This window comes from Hibiscus syriacus, unplaced genomic scaffold, assembly GCF_006381635.1.
Source record: "Hibiscus syriacus cultivar Baekdansim isolate YM2019G1 unplaced genomic scaffold, ASM638163v2 tig00112127_pilon, whole genome shotgun sequence".
Taxonomy (NCBI): Eukaryota; Viridiplantae; Streptophyta; class Magnoliopsida; order Malvales; family Malvaceae; genus Hibiscus; species Hibiscus syriacus.
This window is the reverse complement of record NW_024063259.1, coordinates 335,214-355,751: the sequence shown is the minus strand read 5'-3', so window position 1 is coordinate 355,751 and position 20,538 is coordinate 335,214. Positions and strand designations below refer to the sequence as shown.

Here is a 20,538-nt window from a genome sequence, read left to right as displayed (position 1 = left end):
GTGGACACTTCACCTCAAGTGCAACATGAGAATGACTCTTTTGGTTCCTTTGACATTCTAAAGTGTAATGAAAATGATTTTTGCAGTACTTTGCCAGCAGAAAGAGCCTTATTAAACCACTCCCATAACTCTCGAGTGGGTGTGGAGATGTTAGTTGCTCCTAGTTCTGTGCATGGAGTGGTGAACATTCCATCTGGAACTGGAAGTGGCATTGGATCCACCAACGAAAGTATTCCGAAATTCTGTGTTATGTTCTCTAACATCAAGGATGATAGCAGTGTCTCTAGAATTTGTTGTGCCACTAAAACTTGTATGGTTCAGTGCTCTTTGCCTGCTCAGACAGAGTTTGTCATGCATAGAGTTTCACATGCTCTTAAACTGGAAAAACAGCTTTTACCGAAGTAAGTTCTTTATTGTCGTAAGATATGCTATAATGTCTGCTGTTGAAGACTGTCTATGAGTTCTTTACCTTTTGCTTAGTTTATTCTGATGCCTGCTTAGATTCCCTGAACTGTTAAATTAATGGATGAGAAGATGCCGAGTCTCATGGCTCTTTTTTATTGGTTGCAGGGAGAAGGTTTGTGTATTTTTTTCATTGGTTCTTCTCAACTTCTGTACAGCTACATCCAAGAACTGCTCTATGCTTGGGGATTTCATACTCTGTTTAAAGTTGTTTGCTGAACACATAAATGAAGGTACCTTCAAAACTTTTATCTGTGTCTAGATTTTTGATGGATTTATTGTATCTAATGTTGGTTCTTATAATTTCTTATTTGGTTGTTTCGGCTTAGTCTTTATTTAAATGTTCTTTTGGCACAGTGATGTCTGATGCCGAGGCAAGAAGTGTAGTGGCTGAATGTTTGGATGAATTGCTTAGTTTAATTCAAGATTTTCTTATAGAGGGGCGAGTTATGTTGTTTGCTGCTCTGTCTTCACAGACTTCTGTTGAATGTGATTCAAGAAGACATGTCTTTATTAATGGTTCAGATGTAGTATTTACACATGAAGCTGCTTCAGCTGATCTGTTGGTGGCCAGTAGCATTATATTGGGTTCGATTTGTGCAGCTGCTGGCCGTGCTGGCTTTCTGTGTGAAGCTGCATATAACATTTTCCGGATGCACAGATATGGTACCTCGGTGGTACTGGTTGTTCTTCATGTGTTTGCCTATGTGGGTGGCGATAAGATGTTTACCTTAAGAGATTATAGTTCAACAATGACTGTATTGAAATCGATCGTTGTGTTCCTTGAAAGTGAATGTGCACTGGTGGCTGTAAGGACTCATTCGCTGGTGGGTGATGTTCTGTCTCAGTTCCATGAACGTGTTGGCTGCCCATTTTCTAAGGATGCCCTTTCTGTAGATAATGTTGTCTTATTACTCTTTACAAAGTTTCAGAATTATGCCCAGTCGGGAATCATGCATCAAAATCTGACAGCAAATTCAAGTTCCGTGTCCATTGAGGATATGGATGTATACTGTTGTTTAGATAAGTGCAGTTTGGCTAGTGAACAGTTAGGATCAGTTGTCACTGGAACTGTGTGCGACATTATTGATGTCTTATCATTGATGGAGCTGCTTGCATGTAATATGGTATTTGCTTACTCTCTTTATGTTTGTTTTTGACTCTTTAAGCAGCTTTTAGTAAAACTATTTTTAACCTTTTTCTCCATTATATAAAATGTGGAAACGAAAATTAGCAAAATGGAAATGTTTGGTTATGAATTCCCCTGGCTGAACAAAAATTTTGAAATAAACAATTCTTAGAAGATTTTAAAGTACTTTTTAAATAAGAGCTCGTACTTGAGATTTTTAACCTGACTTTTCATGTTTTGATGGAAACAGAGCTGGAACTGGATATGCAATAAAATCATTGGCCAGCTGTGGAGTATGTTGGAGTCATCTGCTCATGAGAACATCACCGTTGCCGGCATTATTCTTCTTGGTCAACTTGGAAGGTATTCTTGCATTAAATTTTGAGTTTATATATTTTTCCTGCTTTCAGGCCTATTTGTTTGTTGGTTGAAACTGGGATGTAGGAAAATGGAATTACTTGAATTTAGCTTTTAGGTAGATAATTGGAATTTTAAAAGTTTGAGACAATTGCCACAGGTAAGAAAGGAACATTGGAAAATAGTATATAAAAGCATGTGCCATTAGTTCTTTTCCCTTGTGAAGGTGGAGCATGTCTGTTTTTAAGCTGAGAAAATTCGTATTACGTATAGAATTTCCATATAACTTACACATTCAATTGATGTCTGTTAAGGATCGGAGTTGATACTGTTGGATATGAAGATAAAGAGGTTGAAAACTTGAGAGCAAAGCTGCATGCTTTTCTGTTGCGGGAGACTACTATTAGAGCCGGTCTTCCCATCCAGCTCGCGACCGTTACTGCTTTGCTTGGACTTGTACCCATCGACTTTGAGAATGTTGAGCTTGCAGTCATGTCAGGTCAGTTTGTTCTTGCAGATGTTTTAAGAAAGTGGTTGCCTTTCTTGACAGAAGAACAGCGAGCAACATCGATTAGGCTTTTCAAGTCTATTGACTGAAATAGTTGCATCATGGAAAGTTTGATATGGAGCAAGCTGCAATAGTTTTGAAATCGGGGACACATTTTTGGTAAAAATGTATAATTTCTTTTTGCAGAAATCAATAGTTTCTCACGACCAATACATTTTTTGGGACGTGGAACCCTTTTTGTTTCGGTTTCATGTTCTGCCTCTGCCTGTACATTCCAAGTTTTTCATTTTGATTTGTTCAAAGAAATTGTCAAAAATCAACTTGGACACCTTTTTTGTTCGTTATGATTTCCTCATTTCAATTTCTTCCCTCGGTTGTTCTACAATGATCAGGGGTGTAAATGAATTGGGCTTTAACAGTAAAAACTGTTTGTTTTATTTTAAATGTATTCATGATTGGTTTGTGTTTGTTTAAATTTTTAATATCGTGCTCGTGTTCGATTGTTTAGTTTTAGAAGTGTATATTTTGGTTCATGTTCGTTTAAATTTTTAATATCATATTTGTGTCCCTTTATTTATTTTTGAATGTTTTTATGTTCGGTTGATTTAGGGTTCATAGATATATTCATTTAGTTTTGCCATGTTTGTTGCACACTTTTTTTTTATTTGTTTATTTGTAAACCAAAGAAAAATAGTAAAATTAGGCAATTAGTTCTTAAGTTCCTTAGACTTCATGGTTTGAATTAAAGTTCATCTTGTGTTCAATTTAATCCATATTGTCACTAATATTTAAAATGTAAAAAGACGAAGTAAAAAGGAAATTGAGTAAACAAGTTTATAAATGAGTTGATATGAGTTTTCAATTGAATTTTTTCGTGAACATAAACGAATAACTTTATTCATGTTTGTTTATTTATTAAATGAATATAAATTTTTTTATTTAAAATTTAAAAAGAAAAATACTATATCAACTGATCACGAATAATTCAACGTTTTGAACCTTTAATTATGATCTTGCTCCTCGTCGTGAGAACATAACTTTCATAGAAAATATCATAGAAAATAACAAGAAGAAAGAACAGAATCATCATTCACCGTTCATGTCTTTCTTACAAGCTACAACACACAAATGTTAAAAGAACATTGTATTAACTGAAACAACAATGATATGTTATTCCTTCATAAGCATCTAGGTTCAACCGGAAGTGGCGGAGTACTCTGTTCATGCCTGAAGAAATTATGTGGGTCGACTTTGGTCTTCACCTTCACCAACCTGTTGAAATTATCCCTAAAGTATCTCACCCCCAACCACTGGCTTCAATGAAACTTGTGCTCACATTCTTGTTGATCCCCAAATCAAGGTCCCTGTAATTCACATATGCAGTCCTGGGGAACATTGAGACATAAGGTGCCAGATAAAGATACCTCCTACGAATCAAATCGATGTGCTTGCTTGCAATTTTATCATTCCCGTCTAGCCATGCAGTCAAGTGCTGTATCGTGAATTTGTTGCCTTTCCGGTGCGGGAACGGGATTTCAGATTCGGATATCCTCTCCATCATTCCTCCGTACGGGTTCCATATCATCAGTGGGATGATTTCCTCCATTACTCTTTTCCATAGCCCTTCCAATGCTGTTTCTGGTATAGTTGTTTTCACGAAATCCGATTGGCTTTAAAATAGGCCTTAGATGTGGACTTACCCTGGAGAAGAATCTCCGGCGGGTGTTGCTCGAGTATCCAGCAACGTAAAGCACTGATTTGATCCAGCTGGTTTCGATACAGTCTTTTTGAGTTAGTCCCAATTCCGGGAAGCTTTGTTTCATGATCTGTAGGAGCCTACCAGCATCACCTGGGAATAGAGAATTGTACGATGTTGTCACTGTTTTCATACCATTGTTTGTCGCTGTTTGAATGATGACCCTAATGAAAAGATCCTCGTCGAGTTTGTCAGCGACTTGTGGCCACCGATGGAGGATCTTGGTAGCATTTTGTTGTAGGGGCTTTGTGACAGCGAAGACTGTCACGGTAGCCGGGACCGGAACAAGTTGTATCTTCCATTGAAGGATAATGCCAAAGCTTGCAGCTCCACCTTCTCGGATAGCCCAAAAATGATCTTCTCCCATGGCTGCACGGTCGAGGACTCGTCCGTTAGCATCGACGACATTATCAGTACCGAGGCCATATTTTCTCATCACGGTACCATATGCACCACCTGTGATGTGCCCACCAACGCCTAAGCTGGTATATAGCCATGCAGGGAATCCATGAATCATGAAAAAATGAAAAATTACTGGACATGACTTTGCACTAAACATGAATTGTATTTTTGATCCATATATTCTCAAAAAGAACAAAAAAAGTTCATGTATGTTAAAAAGTCGAGTAAAATGATAATTTTTATAATATAACTGGAAAATTATAAACTTTATGACACGAGCTTAATTAGAGGATAATATTAAAAATTTTTGTTTAAAAACTTTTATATTTAGCATTTCTTCAATAAATAATCTTAAAATTAATTAGATCAAATCTTAAAGAATAAGACCATCTCAATATTATTTTTATTTAATAAAAATATTATTTATATATTAGATAATGAGGGACGGGACATTATTAGTGGCTTTTGCTTTTAAAGTCTTTCATTTGTCACATTCAACCCTACTTTTTATGTGCACATTTTTATAAAATTATTATATACCCATTCCTTTCCCTTCCCATACAATCATATCCTTAATTAAATTTTCACTTATTATTAATCCAATATTCAAAATAATACTAATCTATTTTCTCCTTTACGCTTGTTTATGTGTTTTTTAATTAAAATAAATCACATTTAAGTGATCCATATATTTCATGAATAGAGTTATGTTCAAATATTGAGAGAAGCAACTTATCAAAATTTAAAATAATAAGAACTTATTAAATATTTATTTTTAAAAAATTGAAGAAATAAAAATCTAATTTTACTTAAACTTAAGTTAATGGTGACCTAAAATATTGTTAGACTACAAATTTTGAAGCGACTCTTTCTTCCATGCATATGTTATTTTTTTCTTCATAAACGAATAGATAACACTTATTTTTTTTCCCAAATATTAACTCTTTTAAATAAAGCTGATGACAGACAATGATCACAATAACATTTACTACGTTAACAAACATGATAAATAAATCACAACCATAAATTAATTATATGAAATTAGGTGTAAAATTGGAGTTGGTTAAAAATTTGGTTTGAGCTTAGATGTTAACATTTAAGGTATAAGTAGAGGTGTAAATGAATCGAGTTTGAATGAATAAAATTGTGTTCGTGTTCGTTTATTTATTATTCACGAACATGTTCATTTAATGTTCGCGAACATGTTTGTTTAGCGTTCGTTTAATGTTCACGAGCATGTTCGTTTATATGTTCACGAACGTGTTCACGAACATGTTCATTTAGTGTTCACTTAGCGTTGTTTTAGTGTTTGTTTATCGTTCATTTATATATCCAACTTTTAATTTCATTTGCAAGCTAAAGAAAAATGATAAAACTATGCTACTGGTGTTTAAACTCCTTAAAATTCATAGTTTAAAACGTAACTTTTATCATGTGTTCTATTTAATCATTATCTTTACCACTATTTAAATATAAAAAAACAAAAGGAAAATGAGAATCGGGTAAACGAGTTTGTTCATGAACATAAATGAACGAGTTGATAAATGAACTCATAAACAAGCTTACAAACGAGCTCATAAATGAACTTGTTTGCGAACTTAAACGAACCGACCACACCTCTATTCGTGTTCGTTCGTTTATTAAATGAACATAATTTTTTTTGTTCATGTTCGTTTATTTAACTTCAAATGAACATAAAGGACGTTATACAAACGGTTTACGACCAATTCACTAAACCCTCTGTTGATTTACACCCCTAGGTATAAGGCAGAGGCGCTATTCTATCATCTCGTCCTCACACACAAGCATTAGCTTTTTGATGGTCTTCTCCTTCAAGAGCTTCTTTTCCGTATCCAGTTTCCTGTCTTATTTAACGAGCTGCTTTTATGATTGCTTTCCTAGTTCATGTTGTTTCAATGTTTTCCTTCCTTCTTAAAAAAGAACAGATTTCTTTTGAGTTTCGTTTAAGCATCGAGCTTCAACTGGAAGTGGTGGAATACTCTGTTCATGCCTGAAGAAATTATCAGGGTCAACTTTGGTCTTCACCTTCACCAATTTGTTGAAATTGTCCTTAAAGTACCTCACACCCCAACCACTGGCTTCAATGAAACTTGTGCTTGCATTCTTGTTGGTCCCCAGATCGAGGTCCCTGTAATTCACATATGCAGTCCTGGGGAACATTGAAACATAAGGCGCCATGCAATTATACATCCTTCGAATCCAGTCCACGTGCTTCCCTGCATTCTTATCATCCCCGTCTTGCCATAGTGTCAAGTGCTGGATCATGAATTTGTTGCCTTTCCGGTGCGGGAACGGTGTTTCGGATTCCGATATCCTCGCCATCATCCCTCCGTACGGGTTCCATGTCATCGATGGACTGTCTATAAGTCTTTTCCATGGTGCTTCCAATGCTGTTTCTGGTATGGTTGTTTTCACGAAATCTGATTTGGCTTTGAAATAATTCTTGAATGTGGACTTACCTTGGAGAAGAATCTCCGGGGGCGTGTTGCTGGGGTATCCGGCTCCATTTTTTCTGCACGTTTTGATAATAAAATTACTATAACCCATCCCATTTCATCCTTAATTAAACTGTCTTACTTACTAATATATTATTAATTACAATACTAATCAACCTTTATCCCTTTATATTTATGTTTGTTTATCAAAAAGCTACCTAATCTCAATTGAAGTCTGACCATGATGGATGGGTCTGGAACTTAAGTATCATTGTACTGTGGAATGTTGATGCATGGGAAAATTCAATAAATATTATTTTCATTTCATTTATTATAGCTTAGTTATGCATAACGTCAACCTAACCTGATAATATTCTCTTAAATTAATTAAATCCTTCTTTAGTAATATAATCACAAAGTTATTATATGTTAGTGTTGGATTTACTTGAAAAAAATACCTATCTAAATTATACCATCTTTTTATTAGAGTAAATATTTAATATTTTAAAGTTAACTATAAAATATTATATATTAGAGTCTAAAATGATGTTGCATAAAACTATAAAATATAAAATTTAAATTTAACTTTTTAAATTAAAATCTACGTTCGGATTCGAATATCCGAATGTATGATCTAAAAAATCGAATATTTAATTATCCGGATCACAATTTTAAAAATTTGAATTTTTGAATATCTAACATTTCAGACGGAATAATGTTTAATATAAAAAAAACACTCGTATTTTAAACATATCTAAAATTTAACATTAGTGTCTTCATTCGACACCTAACTGCAGATCATGTTTTTATAATTATCAAGTTTGATTTGAACTAGAAAGTTCGTGAGCCTATAATTGTCAAACTTGACTTAGGGGCTGTTTGTTTGGCTCTGAATGAAACCATTTAGCGTTTAATGCTGAACCGTTCAACATTCAGTGCGTTTGTTTCGCACATCTGAATGATTCAGTGCTGACTGATTCAGCAAAACAGTGTTGAATGATTCAACATCAAAGTACATTCTGAATGATTCAGAGTCATTATCAAACAGCTTGTCACATTCAAAGCTAATTCATACAGAGCCTCTGAATCATTCAGCATTTGAATCATTCAACGCTTAATCATTCTGAAGTAAACAAACATCCCCTTAAACTCGAAAGCTCATGAGCTTATAATTTTTAAGCTTCAAAACTCGCGAGTTTATAATTATCAAGCTTGACTCAAACTCAAAATCAAAATAAAAAAAATTAAGCTCAAATCGAGTTCAAAAAAAAATTAAATTCGAAACATTTTCATATTTAACTCGATTGAAGCTCAAATAACTTGATTAAAGTTCAAACATGAACAATTAAATACATAAATTTTTTTATATTATATTTTTTATTTTAAATAACATATAAATGTTAAGCAAATAGAGAAGAGTTTGTGGATTACTGATTATGTAGTGAAAATAATTGACGTGCTATAAAACTGTTAGTGTTAGCGTTAGCGTATGAGTCGTTCTATGTATGGATATCACTACGGTGCATAATCTTTGCTTTGACCTCAGGATGTGTGGATTGGAGGCATTCGGTGACATTTCAAGATATGAAGGTTGGGGTGTTTTCGAGTCCTTAGATGTACATATGTTCGATCCATATAATCGTATAATTACTAAGCGATTAAGAGACTAAATCTATTTAATTATGTGTTATATAATTTTACATGTTCGATCCATATGTTCGAGTCATTAGATGTACATCGGTTAAAATATTTGTTCCATTGATAAGATATTTATTATCATACTCTGGGTTAGTTAATATATTTGATTATGTGTTATATAATTTTACATTGTAAACTCTTATAAGTTAATATTCGTTCATATTTGTCAATAAATGTTCAAACATTCTTACAAATAACGTAAATGAACTTGATATCTCTAGAGATAACAACCATCCTCTTAATAATTGAAGTCGTTTGATTCATACCTCAAATTTAACTCTTCAAAGATGGGTATATTTTCTTTTTGGTTGCCCTTCAATTTCAAGATTTCACATTGATTAATCTAGATTGACCCGGGTCGTACACTTGGTTTTGGTAGGTGAGTCTCCCAAAGGAGATTTTCTACATACACAAGGACTCGAACCTGAAACCATGCTTAAACGATATCAAGTCCTAACTGACCTGGACTCTTCAAAGATGAATATTAGTAATGGTTTCTTAGTATATTATAGCTGAGATTGTTTTTCATTTTATTATACTTATTGTAGGACTTATGATACATGTCATAATGTTCTTTAATCTCGATTGTTTTTTACGATTTTTTCGTGAACTTTTCAAGTAGGATATCAACTTGATTTATTAAAAACTCGAGCATTATCCGATCTTTAATGAAAAAAAGGGGTTGTGGATTATTCAAAAACTATGAAAGGTATCAAACAAGTGAAATTGAATTCCGAGAATTTTTGTTCGGGCTTGCAAAAAGAAAAGGATATTTCTTTTAATCCTTGAGAACAAAGATTATTGCCGAACTAGAAGAGTATTAACACACATAATTTTAAAAATCAGATGCAAATATATTCAAATTCGATTTGAATTGGATTGAAATCTCATATATTATTTAAAAGTCAGTATTATTATTTTATTAAATGAAAAAACTTACAAACCATGCATCATGCAAGTAAAATCCAAGAGTTAATTACCAAGCATATGCAATACGTGAATTAATTTTCAGCTAAGTTTGAATCTTATTTGGAACGAGGAGGAATGCTTTGCTCATTCCTGAAAAAATTATTGGGATCAACTTTGGTCTTGACAGTAGTTAGCAGCGTAATAGCTCAAACCATATGATTTGCCATCCTCGTAGGTCCAAGTTTTACCGGTACCGATATCCACGACCCTGTAATTCAAGAAAGCCCTCCTGGGATTCTTGGACACGAACGGAGTCAAGAAGGCGTGAAGTGCTCTCGCTTGTTTCAAGTGAGTGGCATCCGCTTCATTTCCAGGATCGCTACAGGTCAACTAGTACTGAATCTTATATAAATTCCCAGCAAGATGAGCGAATGCAGTTTCCGTTGGTTTAATTTCGTCCATTTTCCCACCGTATGAGTTGCAAGTCAATCCCACTTTTGGATTTTCAGCCATCTTTTCCCATAGAGATTCCAGGCCTGAAATGGGAATCAGTGTTTGAACATAATCTGATTTTCTCTTAACGAACTTGGCGCTCTGATAGCTTCTATCGAGCAGAACCTTTGGTTCCGTTCCGGGTTCGAAATTTGCCCATCAAAGATCTGACTCGATCCAACTCATTTCGGTACAATTCCCTTTATTCAAACCGAGTTCCGGGAAATCTTTGGCTAATAAAGCTACAAAGGCATTGGCATCCCCCAAGAACAATCCCATGATCGTTACTCTCACCGACGTTATCTTCTTACTCGTATCGGGTTGCAACTTGCAACAGCATTCTCGTGAAGAGATTGCTATCAGTTTTCGCTGCAACTGTTTGCCATTTGAATGCCATGCCGGTGCCTTTCTCGGCTATTGATTGTTGGACTCTGAAAACGGTGACTTTCTCCGGTACACGGACGAGCTTTATCTTATAGGATGTGATAACGCCGAAGCTGCCTCCACCTCCGCCTCTTATGGCCCAAAATAGATCTTCTCCCATGGCTTTTCGGTCTAGTATTTTGCCGCTGGCATCCACTATGGTGGCATCCACAACATGGTCTATCGACAAACCGTATTTCCTTATCATGGTACCATACCCGCCACTGGCAATGTGCCCGCCGGCGCCGACCGTTGGACACACCCCGGCAGGGAATCCATGAACTTTGCTCTGTTTCCAGATGCCATGGTAAACTTCACCGAGCGCCGCGCCGGCTTGAACCCAGGCCGATTCATCTTTCACGTCGACAGTTCCGAACGTAGGTTAACCATGTCAAGCATGAAAAAGGGCGTGTCGGAAACGTAAGAAAAGCCCTCGTAATCATGGCCGCCGCTACGGGTTTTGAGATGGAAACCGACCTTCTGGGCGTAGAGTACGACGGCAGAAACATGGGTGGGGTCCATTGGAGTGATGATGATGATGACCGGTTTAGGCGTGGAAGATCTGTTGAAACGAGCATTGCGAATGCGCGCATTCAATACGGATGTAAAATTGGGATTGGTGGGAGGGATGACAATGGAGGAAGCTTTCGGGGATCCGATGGACTGACTCATGCATTGCAGAAGCTTTTGATAGGCGGGATCAGGGGCTGCACTCGATAATGGTAAACCCACGACAACAACAACAAGAGAACAAAATCCACAACTTCCCAATTCCCATTGTTTCTTTGTATGGCCCAAGTTGAATTTGAATGCAAATTTAAAGCATTTCACTCATCTTATTATAGACTTCTGTTTTATTTCAATGGAAGAAGCTAATTTTGTAAAACTTTATATTAGGATTTTACACCATACATTCCTTGACCAGCCTCTCACCAATGCTATTTTTGCTCATTATACATTTCTCCTTTTCTGGAATGCAAGACCACGTTTAAATATACATGACAAACTTGACATGAATCCGATTATCCGAACTGATTTATTCAACTCAATATCTAATATTAATTCAAACATGATAATGAAATTCGATATGATACTGACTCATACCCGACCTGATGCATACCTGATCCAAAATTTAGCGAAACTGAAAGCAATCCGAATTGAAAATAATCCGAACCGAGAGCAACTCAAACAGAAATTAACCTGAACCAAAAGCATCCCGAACCGAAATTAACCCGAACCGAAAGCAACCCAAACTAAAATTAACCCGATCTGAAAGCAGCCCGAACCAAATTTAATCTGACCCAAAAGCAATCCGAACTAAAAGTAAGAATCTTATTGTAAGATTGAAAACAGTACCAAATAAAATTTACTTATCTTAATTGTAATAAAAATATTAGATTTATAATAAAAATAATAAAAAGTTTACTCATGTTACATAAGATGAATATAAAAGTAAGAATCTCATTGTAAGATTAAAAACATTAATAAATAAAATTTATTTTTCTTACTTGTAATATAAATATTAAATTTATAATAAAAATAATAGTAAACAACTAAAACAAATGAAATAATATTAGATTTATAATAAAAATAATATAATGTTTACTTATGTTACGACTAAAACTAAACAAATAAAATTATGTATTATTTTTTAAAATTTAATAAAAATACTAAATTTATAATCGGAAATAAAATTTTTAATAAAAAATTATTTTTTTATCATATAGATAAACTTTCCATACAAGATCAATATAAAACTTTGATAACAAGCTTTAATATGCATTATAGGATTATATTTGTGTCAAATTATTGATTTATCATCTCTAAATGATGGTTTAATTCAAAATGTTGAACGATTGAAAATTGAAATTAGACCTAAATGATAAGATTAAAAAACAAGAAAACATTTTTTACAAGAATATATCAATAATTATATATATAGCTGATTACACTCATAAGCAATTCAACCTGAATTGACATGATCTAAAGATTGACCAAAATAAAAAATTAACCGATCTAATATTGGTCGGACCCGAAATCTAACCGATCCGATATTAATTCGACCCAAAAATCAATTAATTCGATATTAACCTGACCCAAAAAATAACAGATCTGATATTGATTCGAATCGAAAAACAATCGATCCGATAATCACCTAACCCGTACTAGATCCGAATCAGATTCGATCTGACCCAAAAAAATTATACTAAATATAATCTAGATCTAAAATAACCTGACGCAAACCCGATTGAAATGACCCGTTTGTCACCTCTACGTTTCGAAAGATGATCACGATCGTGATCATGACATGACATGACGAGCTAAAAACTACATAAATAATTACGGGTGTTCGAATTCAGATTGATTGAAAAAAATATTTTGTTTTGTACTTTGAGTTACTCCAATTGCCTCAATTAAGTTAGAATTTAAATTTGAATTTAAATAAAAAAAATTTAAATCACCCATAAAACCGAAAATTTAATTAAATTATTTGACAGTTGTACCTGTTGAAAAACATGCAATTCCAATATAATCAAAAGTTAATTGAAAATAAAGAAAAACCAAATAAATAATCAAATTATTTAATTAAACATCAAAATATGAATTATTTTAATATTTATCTTTTTAATTATTTAATCTTTATAAATTTAAACTTACCCTAACTAAAAATTTGAATTAATTTAAATATAATAATTATTTGTTCAGTCGAATTGAATTTTACTTTGATAACTAACAAATGCATCAAACTTGATTTAAAAAGCATAGACTATAGGAGTAGATATTTTTAAAAACAAAATTACTTATATTTTCATAATAAAAACAGTCCATTTCGGCCTACCAAAGATGACTGAACTTTCGTGATGTTTCGGGAAGAAAATTTTCATCCTCATAAAATGAGTGAACTGCAAAATTTTTAGTCAATCAAATTGACCAAATGCACTAATCATACAAGACTGTGAATCCTTAAGAAACATCTAGAGGATTGATTCTCTCTGGACGTCGATGGCATCGTGTCCACAAGACGATGCTCTGAAGAAACTCGAATATCTCTCTCTTGTCTCCAAAGTCAGTTCCGAACTGCAGAGCCATGTCGGGTTTTCCGACAAGACTTTGGCCGAATTCATCACTGAAATGGGCCGCAACTCCAACACTGTCGAAGAGTTCGATGCCAAGCTCAAAGAAAACGGCGCCGAGTTACCCGATTACTTCGTCCGCACGCTTCTCACTATTATCCACGCGATTCTGCCTCCAAAACCCAAAGCCTCCGACAAGGAATCCATGGCGGAAAACGCCGGTGACGGTAAGAAGTCTAAATTTAATGCTTTAGCGATTGCAGATGATAAGAATAGGGCTAAAGAACTAGAGAAGAAAATTGAGATGGAAATGCGAGATAAGATGGATAGGGATAGGGGTAGGCATAGAGATCAATCTAAGGAAGATGATGATGATGACGATAGGAGGGGTTATGGCAGACGGGGAAAAAATAGGGATCGAATCCGAGATAATGTGGATGACAAAGAATATAGGAATAGGGAAAGGAACAGGACCGGGATAATGTGGAAGGTGATGAAGATGGGGGGAGGAGTAATGGGAAGTATAGGGATAATGAGCCTGAATTGTATAAGGTATACAAGGGTAGGGTTTCGAGAGTGATGGATTCGGGTTGTTTTGTGCAATTGAATGATTTAAGGGGGAAAGAGGGTTTGGTTCATGTTTCTCAGATGGCTAGTAGAAGGATTCCCAATGCTAAAGATGTTGTAAAACGGGATCAAGAGGTTTTTGTGAAGGTAATTTCTATTTCAGGTCAGAAGTTGAGTTTGTCCATGAGAGATGTTGATCAGAATACTGGTAAGGATTTGCTTCCGTTGAAGGAGAGTTTGGATGATGATGTGTTTAGAACTAATCCTTCAGGGGGGAAAGAAGGGCCTGTGATGAGAACTGGTATTTCAGGGATTAAGATTTCAGAGGATGAGGATGCTGTTCCATCACGTAGACCACTGAAGAGAATGAGTTCACCGGAGAGATGGGAAGCCAAACAGTTGATTGCTTCTGGTGTTTTGAGACTAGATGAGTATCCCATGTATGATGAGAACGGTGATGGAGTGCTTTATCAAGAAGAGGGTGCTGAGGAAGAGCTTGAGATTGAGATAAATGAGGATGAACCTGCCTTTTTGCAAGGGCAGACTAGGTACTCCGTAGATATGTCACCGGTAAAGATATTTAAGAATCCAGAAGGCTCCTTGAGTCGTGCTGCTGCTCTTCAGTCTGCACTTATTAAGGAAAGAAGAGAAGTACGAGAGCAGCAGCAGAGGACAATGCTTGATTCAATTCCAAAGGATCTAAACCGTCCTTGGGAAGACCCAATGCCGGAGACTGGTGAGAGGCATCTCGCACAGGAGCTTAGAGGTGTTGGATTGTTGGCATATGATATTCCTGAATGGAAAAAGGATGCCTATGGAAAAGCTTTGACTTTTGGGCAGAGGTCTAAACTTTCAATCCAAGAGCAGAGGCAGAGCCTGCCCATTTATAAACTGAAAAAGGAACTGATTCAGGCTGTGCTTGATAATCAGGTACTGGTGGTCATTGGTGAGACTGGCTCAGGTAAGACAACGCAGGTAACCCAGTACCTTGCTGAGGCTGGGTACACTACAAGGGGTAAGATCGGTTGTACTCAACCCCGCAGAGTGGCTGCAATGTCTGTGGCGAAGAGGGTAGCCGAGGAATTTGGTTGTCGATTAGGTGAGGAAGTTGGTTATGCCATTCGTTTTGAAGATTGTACTGGACCAGATACTGTCATAAAGTACATGACTGATGGTATGCTTCTAAAGGAGATACTGAATGATGATAATCTTTCACAATACTCGGTCATCATGCTTGATGAAGCACATGAGCGCACAATTTATACCGATGTCCTTTTTGGGTTACTGAAGCTTCTTGTGAAACGGAGACCTGATCTTCGTCTGATTGTCACATCTGCTACACTGGATGCAGAGAAGTTTTCAGGGTATTTTTTCAACTGTAATATATTCACAATTCCTGGGAGAACGTTCCCTGTGGAGATACTCTATACAAAACAGCCTGAGAGTGACTACCTTGATGCTGCTTTGATAACAGTCCTACAGATACACTTGACTGAACCTGAAGGTGACATTCTCCTCTTTTTGACTGGTCAGGAGGAAATTGATTTTGCATGCCAGTCTCTTTATGAAAGGATGAAAGGACTTGGTCAAAATGTACCTGAGTTGATTATTTTACCAGTTTATAGTGCCCTTCCTAGTGAAATGCAGTCTAGGATTTTTGATCCTGCACCTCCAGGGAAAAGGAAGGTGGTGGTTGCAACAAATATCGCTGAGGCTTCTTTAACTATAGATGGCATATATTATGTGGTTGATCCTGGTTTTGCAAAACAAAATGTTTATAATCCAAAGCTAGGGCTTGATTCCCTGGTCATAACACCAATCTCGCAAGCATCAGCAAAGCAACGTGCTGGGCGTGCGGGACGTACTGGACCTGGAAAATGCTACCGTTTGTACACTGAAAGTGCATACCGAAATGAGATGTCACCTACCACAATTCCAGAAATCCAGAGGATTAATCTTGGTACGGTAACACTACAACTGAAGGCCATGGGCATAATTGATCTCCTTTCTTTTGATTTTATGGATCCCCCTGCACACCAAGCTCTCATTTCTGCCATGGAGCAGTTGTACAGTCTAGGAGCTCTAGATGAGGAGGGACTTTTGACTAAGTTGGGTAGAAAAATGGCAGAATTTCCTCTTGATCCTCCATTATGCAAGATGTTACTGGCCAGTGTGGACCTTGGGTGTAGCGATGAGATATTAACAATTATTGCAATGATCCAAACAGGTAACATCTTCTACAGACCAAGGGAAAAGCAAGCTCAGGCTGATCAGAAGAGGGCCAAATTTTTCCAGCCCGAGGGAGATCATTTGACTCTACTTGCTGTATATGAAGCTTGGAAAGCAAAGAACTTTTCAGGGCCTTGGTGTTTCGAAAATTTTGTTCAGTCTAGATCCTTGAGGAGGGCACAGGATGTCAGAAAACAGCTTCTCAGCATCATGGACAAGTATGTTCATCTAGTTTTTGCTTTTGCAAATTGCCTCTGGTTTTGATATTTCCATTCATGATTTACATTATGGTTCTATGATTGTAACGGTGTCCTGATGTCTGATAGGTTACTTTCTTGCATAGTTTAGGGTTTTTTTACACTTTTCAACATTTTTTGTCACCCCTAGTTGTACAAATCTTACATTTGACATGATTATTACTACAAGGATAAGCACATAACACCAACTGCAGTTTCGTAATATACACAGAATGATTGAGCTTAATTAACCGCCAAAATTCCTAAGCTACATGCTTTCTAAGTTTCTTACTTTTGGGTGTTATATGCTAGGAACTGTGGATTGCCCTTAGGAGAATGCAAATTCAATTGTGAATGTCTTCTTTGAACTTGCTTTATTGCTCTTTTATGAATCATGGTAGCCTCCGACTAGTAATAATCTGGACACACTCTGTGTTAGCAATGACCAATCATATTCTCTTTCACTTGATTCATTCCTCTGTTCGAATCTGTTAGGTTCACTAGTATGATTATTGATCTATCTTTTAAGTCGTTAAAAGTTATTACTCGTGTTTGAGGTTGTAACGGAAAGCTGATGTTTTTTTTTTTAAATTTACAGGTACAAATTGGATGTAGTGAGTGCCGGAAAGAACTTTACAAAGATCAGGAAAGCAATCGCGGGAGGATTCTTTTTCCATGCTGCGAGGAAAGACCCGCAGGAAGGATATAGAACACTGGTGGAGAATCAAGCTGTTTATATACACCCAAGCAGTGCCCTTTTTCAGAGACAACCGGACTGGGTGATATACCACGAACTGGTAATGACTACAAAGGAGTACATGCGAGAGGTATCAGTGGTAGATCCTAAGTGGCTGGTTGAACTTGCACCTAGGTTCTTCAAAGTTGCAGATCCCACGAAAATGAGCAAGCGGAAGCGTCAAGAACGTATTGAACCACTTTATGATAGATATCATGAACCTAATTCTTGGCGGCTTAGTAAACGACGAGCTTGATATGTTTCACTTCTTCTCTGCCTCTATCACCTTGTAATTCTCCGTTATTTTTTTTTCTCAGAGGCTTGCTGTCAGTTGCCACTAGATCATTAGCATGTTTGCAATTATGTTATTTCTCACAATTTGTATAAAGTGTACTTTATTGCTAACTCAGTTGCTGCTACTCCCATGTATTGCTGAAATAAAACCCATCGCTCCTTACCGACCAAAAGCAAGTGTCTTGATGCTCTAAGCACCGGTCTTCGTCTCTGGTGGCCTTGAAAAGATCGAAAGTTCCATTCTTGAGAAAATTCTCCCACCGTGCGTAGCAGAAAAACAGGGTGGTTCGGAAAAAGTTTATTTTCGTATCCCAGGTGTAAACCTCGCCGTTCAACATGGCTTTGGGCCCGATATCTCGGTCACTGGACTTGCAATGCACAAAAAGCTGTGGCGCGTTTGGTGAAGATAAATGAAATATATCTTTAGGCAAATCATTGGTGATGCGGATATGGTTGTTTTTTAACATCATATCTTGCCTCACTGCAACTGCCCATGAATACGCCGTCAAGAGCACCAATAGCGAGAAGACAATGTTCTCGTGGTTGGCCATTGTCGGTGATGAGAAATGGTATGTTCTGACTAATTATGGGTATCTAATAGATCTACTTTTGAATTATGGACTAATATAACAACCAACCAATCCAGTTACAAGAACATTAGCATTGTGGGTGAAGATCTGTTTTGGCCTCTTAAAGGAGGAGGTGGCGTGAGTTTTGCTATCATCGTTTCGTTGAAGATCAACCTTGTTTGGGTCACGGAGACAGTGACCGTATTCAACGTATTGTTCGTTCACCCTCGAGCAAGCTGATTTGGTTTACAAGTGGCAGCAAATTTCACCAAACGTAAACGGAGGCCTCAAGGCTAATGCTATTGATCAACGGAACCCGCTATGGAAACAAGACGTTAAAGGCGTGTTTCGTAGGTTTCTTGCTCCTCTGACGATTGCCATGCACGAAATGAGATGGGTGGAATCAACACTTTTCTATGCCATTTTCCCACTAGGAACTCCGGTTGATGTTTTACTCAACAGGACTGCATGGGAGCGGGTGTTTTTCAAGAACAAATCGGATTATGTTCAAGAACATGATCCCCAAACAGGGTCTAAACAAGATATGGGAGATGATGATCGATGCCCGAAGCTGTACTACGTGGGAAGTTCTACATGGAATGGAATCCGTACGGTGGGAAAAATGAATGAAATCCCAGAATCAACCATTCCATTTCCTCATAGATTTGTTCTTGATTCAGCATGCACTTTCATTGCTTGAAAATGAAAACAATGTGATAAGCTTCCACAACAATGATTAACCTGAGAAAATTTTATGCTGCAATGCCACCATATGTGTCCAAGGTAAAGTTTTCTGAATTACAGAGATCTCTGCATCAGAAAAAATCTTAGCAAAACTAAAATTTTGAATAGACTCTAATAATTAAACTGAAATAATTCGAAATTAATATATATATATATATATATATATATATATATATATATTTTTAAATCAAATCAAAATTTACTCCTACGATCTATTATATTGGATAACAAGATATAAAACTCTTCGCATATAGCTCACCGTCAACCATCAATCAAGCTCATGTTGTATCAACGCCTAATGACGAGGCATGAACAGCACTCTTGAAAGTTACGTATTAAAAATAGATAATTGGCGGATCGTTTATAATTTTCCTTGCAACTAATGATATGCTCATTTCGGAAGATATTCAAGAGGATTTTGTTTATTTTTTTAATTAAACAAAAAAATTAATTTTAAACAATTAACATTATTGATCGTACCTACAAATATATATGAGCCTTGGACCAACCTGATAAGCAGCGTAAGGGTGAAATTCATATAATTGTATCAAATCTATATAATAAATTATGAGTATAGAGTTGAATTATTATCTTGCGTGGTCATAGTTTCGTATTGTTAACACGGAAGGCAAAAGTTCAAGCAAGAGAACAAAATCTTGACTAGTGTGTTGGAAACTTATTCTCGGAAAGATTTGAACTAATTAATAATATTATAAAAATATTACCACGATGTGTATATACTCTTATTTACTATACATGGATTAACACGATGTGTTTAAAGTTTGAACTACGAGCAATAACAATAAATAATAAAAGGCAAGAGAAATTAAAATCTAGGAGATATTTCGCTTTCATTTTGTTGTTTTGTGTCATAGAAGACAACGGTTCAATGACTTCGTTGTAAACCCAATTCGGGAAAGCTTGTGTTCATCAATTGCAGGAGTCCATCCGTTTGCCCTAGAAAATGGCCGATGAATGAAACCCTAACCGTTTTATTGTTGCCACCATTGTTAATAGGCTGAGGCTGGAGTCTAATAAAGTCATCTTTTGGCAGTTTTGGTGCAACTTGTTGCCAACGATAAGCGAGCTCCGTTGCGCCTCGTTCCAATGTCATTTCTGCGTAAGGGTACCCCAAACAGCCAAGTCCAAAGGAAAGATTGGTCTTCTACGTAAGGCCATGAAATTCTATTAGATGTTCCTTCAGGTTGCATGGCTTTGAAGGTTGCAGGATTCCACCATCGAATTGTGAAAAAAGCAATACCTGAAAGCAGAAATGGTTACATTCGGCATCAAGAATATTCAAAATAACAAGAAAGAAACATAAGCTTCGCCCCTCTTTCTATGAATGGTGGTCTTTTCCAGAAACACCTGCTCCAAAATTGTGCAACACATTCCTGCCATATTTCCCCGAATGTACTACCAACATAGCCATCAAAGGCACATAGCATCTACACTTGTTACAGGTCAAGTAAGATTTCTTAGGCCACAAGCAAAGAA

The 20,538-nt window shown here is 36.3% G+C and overlaps 2 protein-coding genes and 3 pseudogenes across 2 annotated transcripts; 2 read left to right on the top strand and 3 right to left on the bottom strand.

The window, feature by feature from the left end:
* The first annotated feature begins 21 nt into the window (after positions 1–21).
* LOC120174879 lies at positions 22–2,632 on the top strand. Its single transcript, XM_039181605.1, has 5 exons — positions 22–401; positions 571–695; positions 820–1,589; positions 1,842–1,954; positions 2,263–2,632. The coding sequence occupies exons 1-5, from the start codon at positions 148–150 to the stop codon at positions 2,543–2,545; spliced, it is 1,545 nt and encodes a 514-aa protein (XP_039037536.1). The 5' UTR covers positions 22–147; the 3' UTR covers positions 2,546–2,632.
* A 988-nt stretch (positions 2,633–3,620) lies between these two features.
* On the bottom strand, positions 3,621–4,663 carry LOC120174882 (annotated as a pseudogene).
* Positions 4,664–6,546: 1,883 nt separating this feature from the next.
* Positions 6,547–11,264, bottom strand: LOC120174861 (annotated as a pseudogene).
* Positions 11,265–13,473: 2,209 nt separating this feature from the next.
* Positions 13,474–17,891, top strand: LOC120174877 (annotated as a pseudogene).
* LOC120174860 (S-protein homolog 20-like) lies at positions 17,851–18,279 on the bottom strand. Its single transcript, XM_039181590.1, has one exon. The coding sequence runs from the start codon at positions 18,277–18,279 to the stop codon at positions 17,851–17,853; it is 429 nt and encodes a 142-aa protein (XP_039037521.1).
* Between the last annotated feature and the right edge of the window lie 2,259 nt (positions 18,280–20,538).

Coding starts and splice junctions, on each gene's coding strand:
- LOC120174879 (XM_039181605.1), top strand. CDS start 148: ATGTTAGTTGCTCCTAGTTCTGTGCATGGAGTGGTGAACATTCCATCT. Junction 696..819: donor TGCTGAACACATAAATGAAG/GTACCTTCAAAA, acceptor CTTTTGGCACAG/TGATGTCTGATGCCGAGGCA. Junction 1,590..1,841: donor AGCTGCTTGCATGTAATATG/GTATTTGCTTAC, acceptor TGATGGAAACAG/AGCTGGAACTGGATATGCAA.
- LOC120174860 (XM_039181590.1), bottom strand. CDS start 18,279: ATGGCCAACCACGAGAACATTGTCTTCTCGCTATTGGTGCTCTTGACG.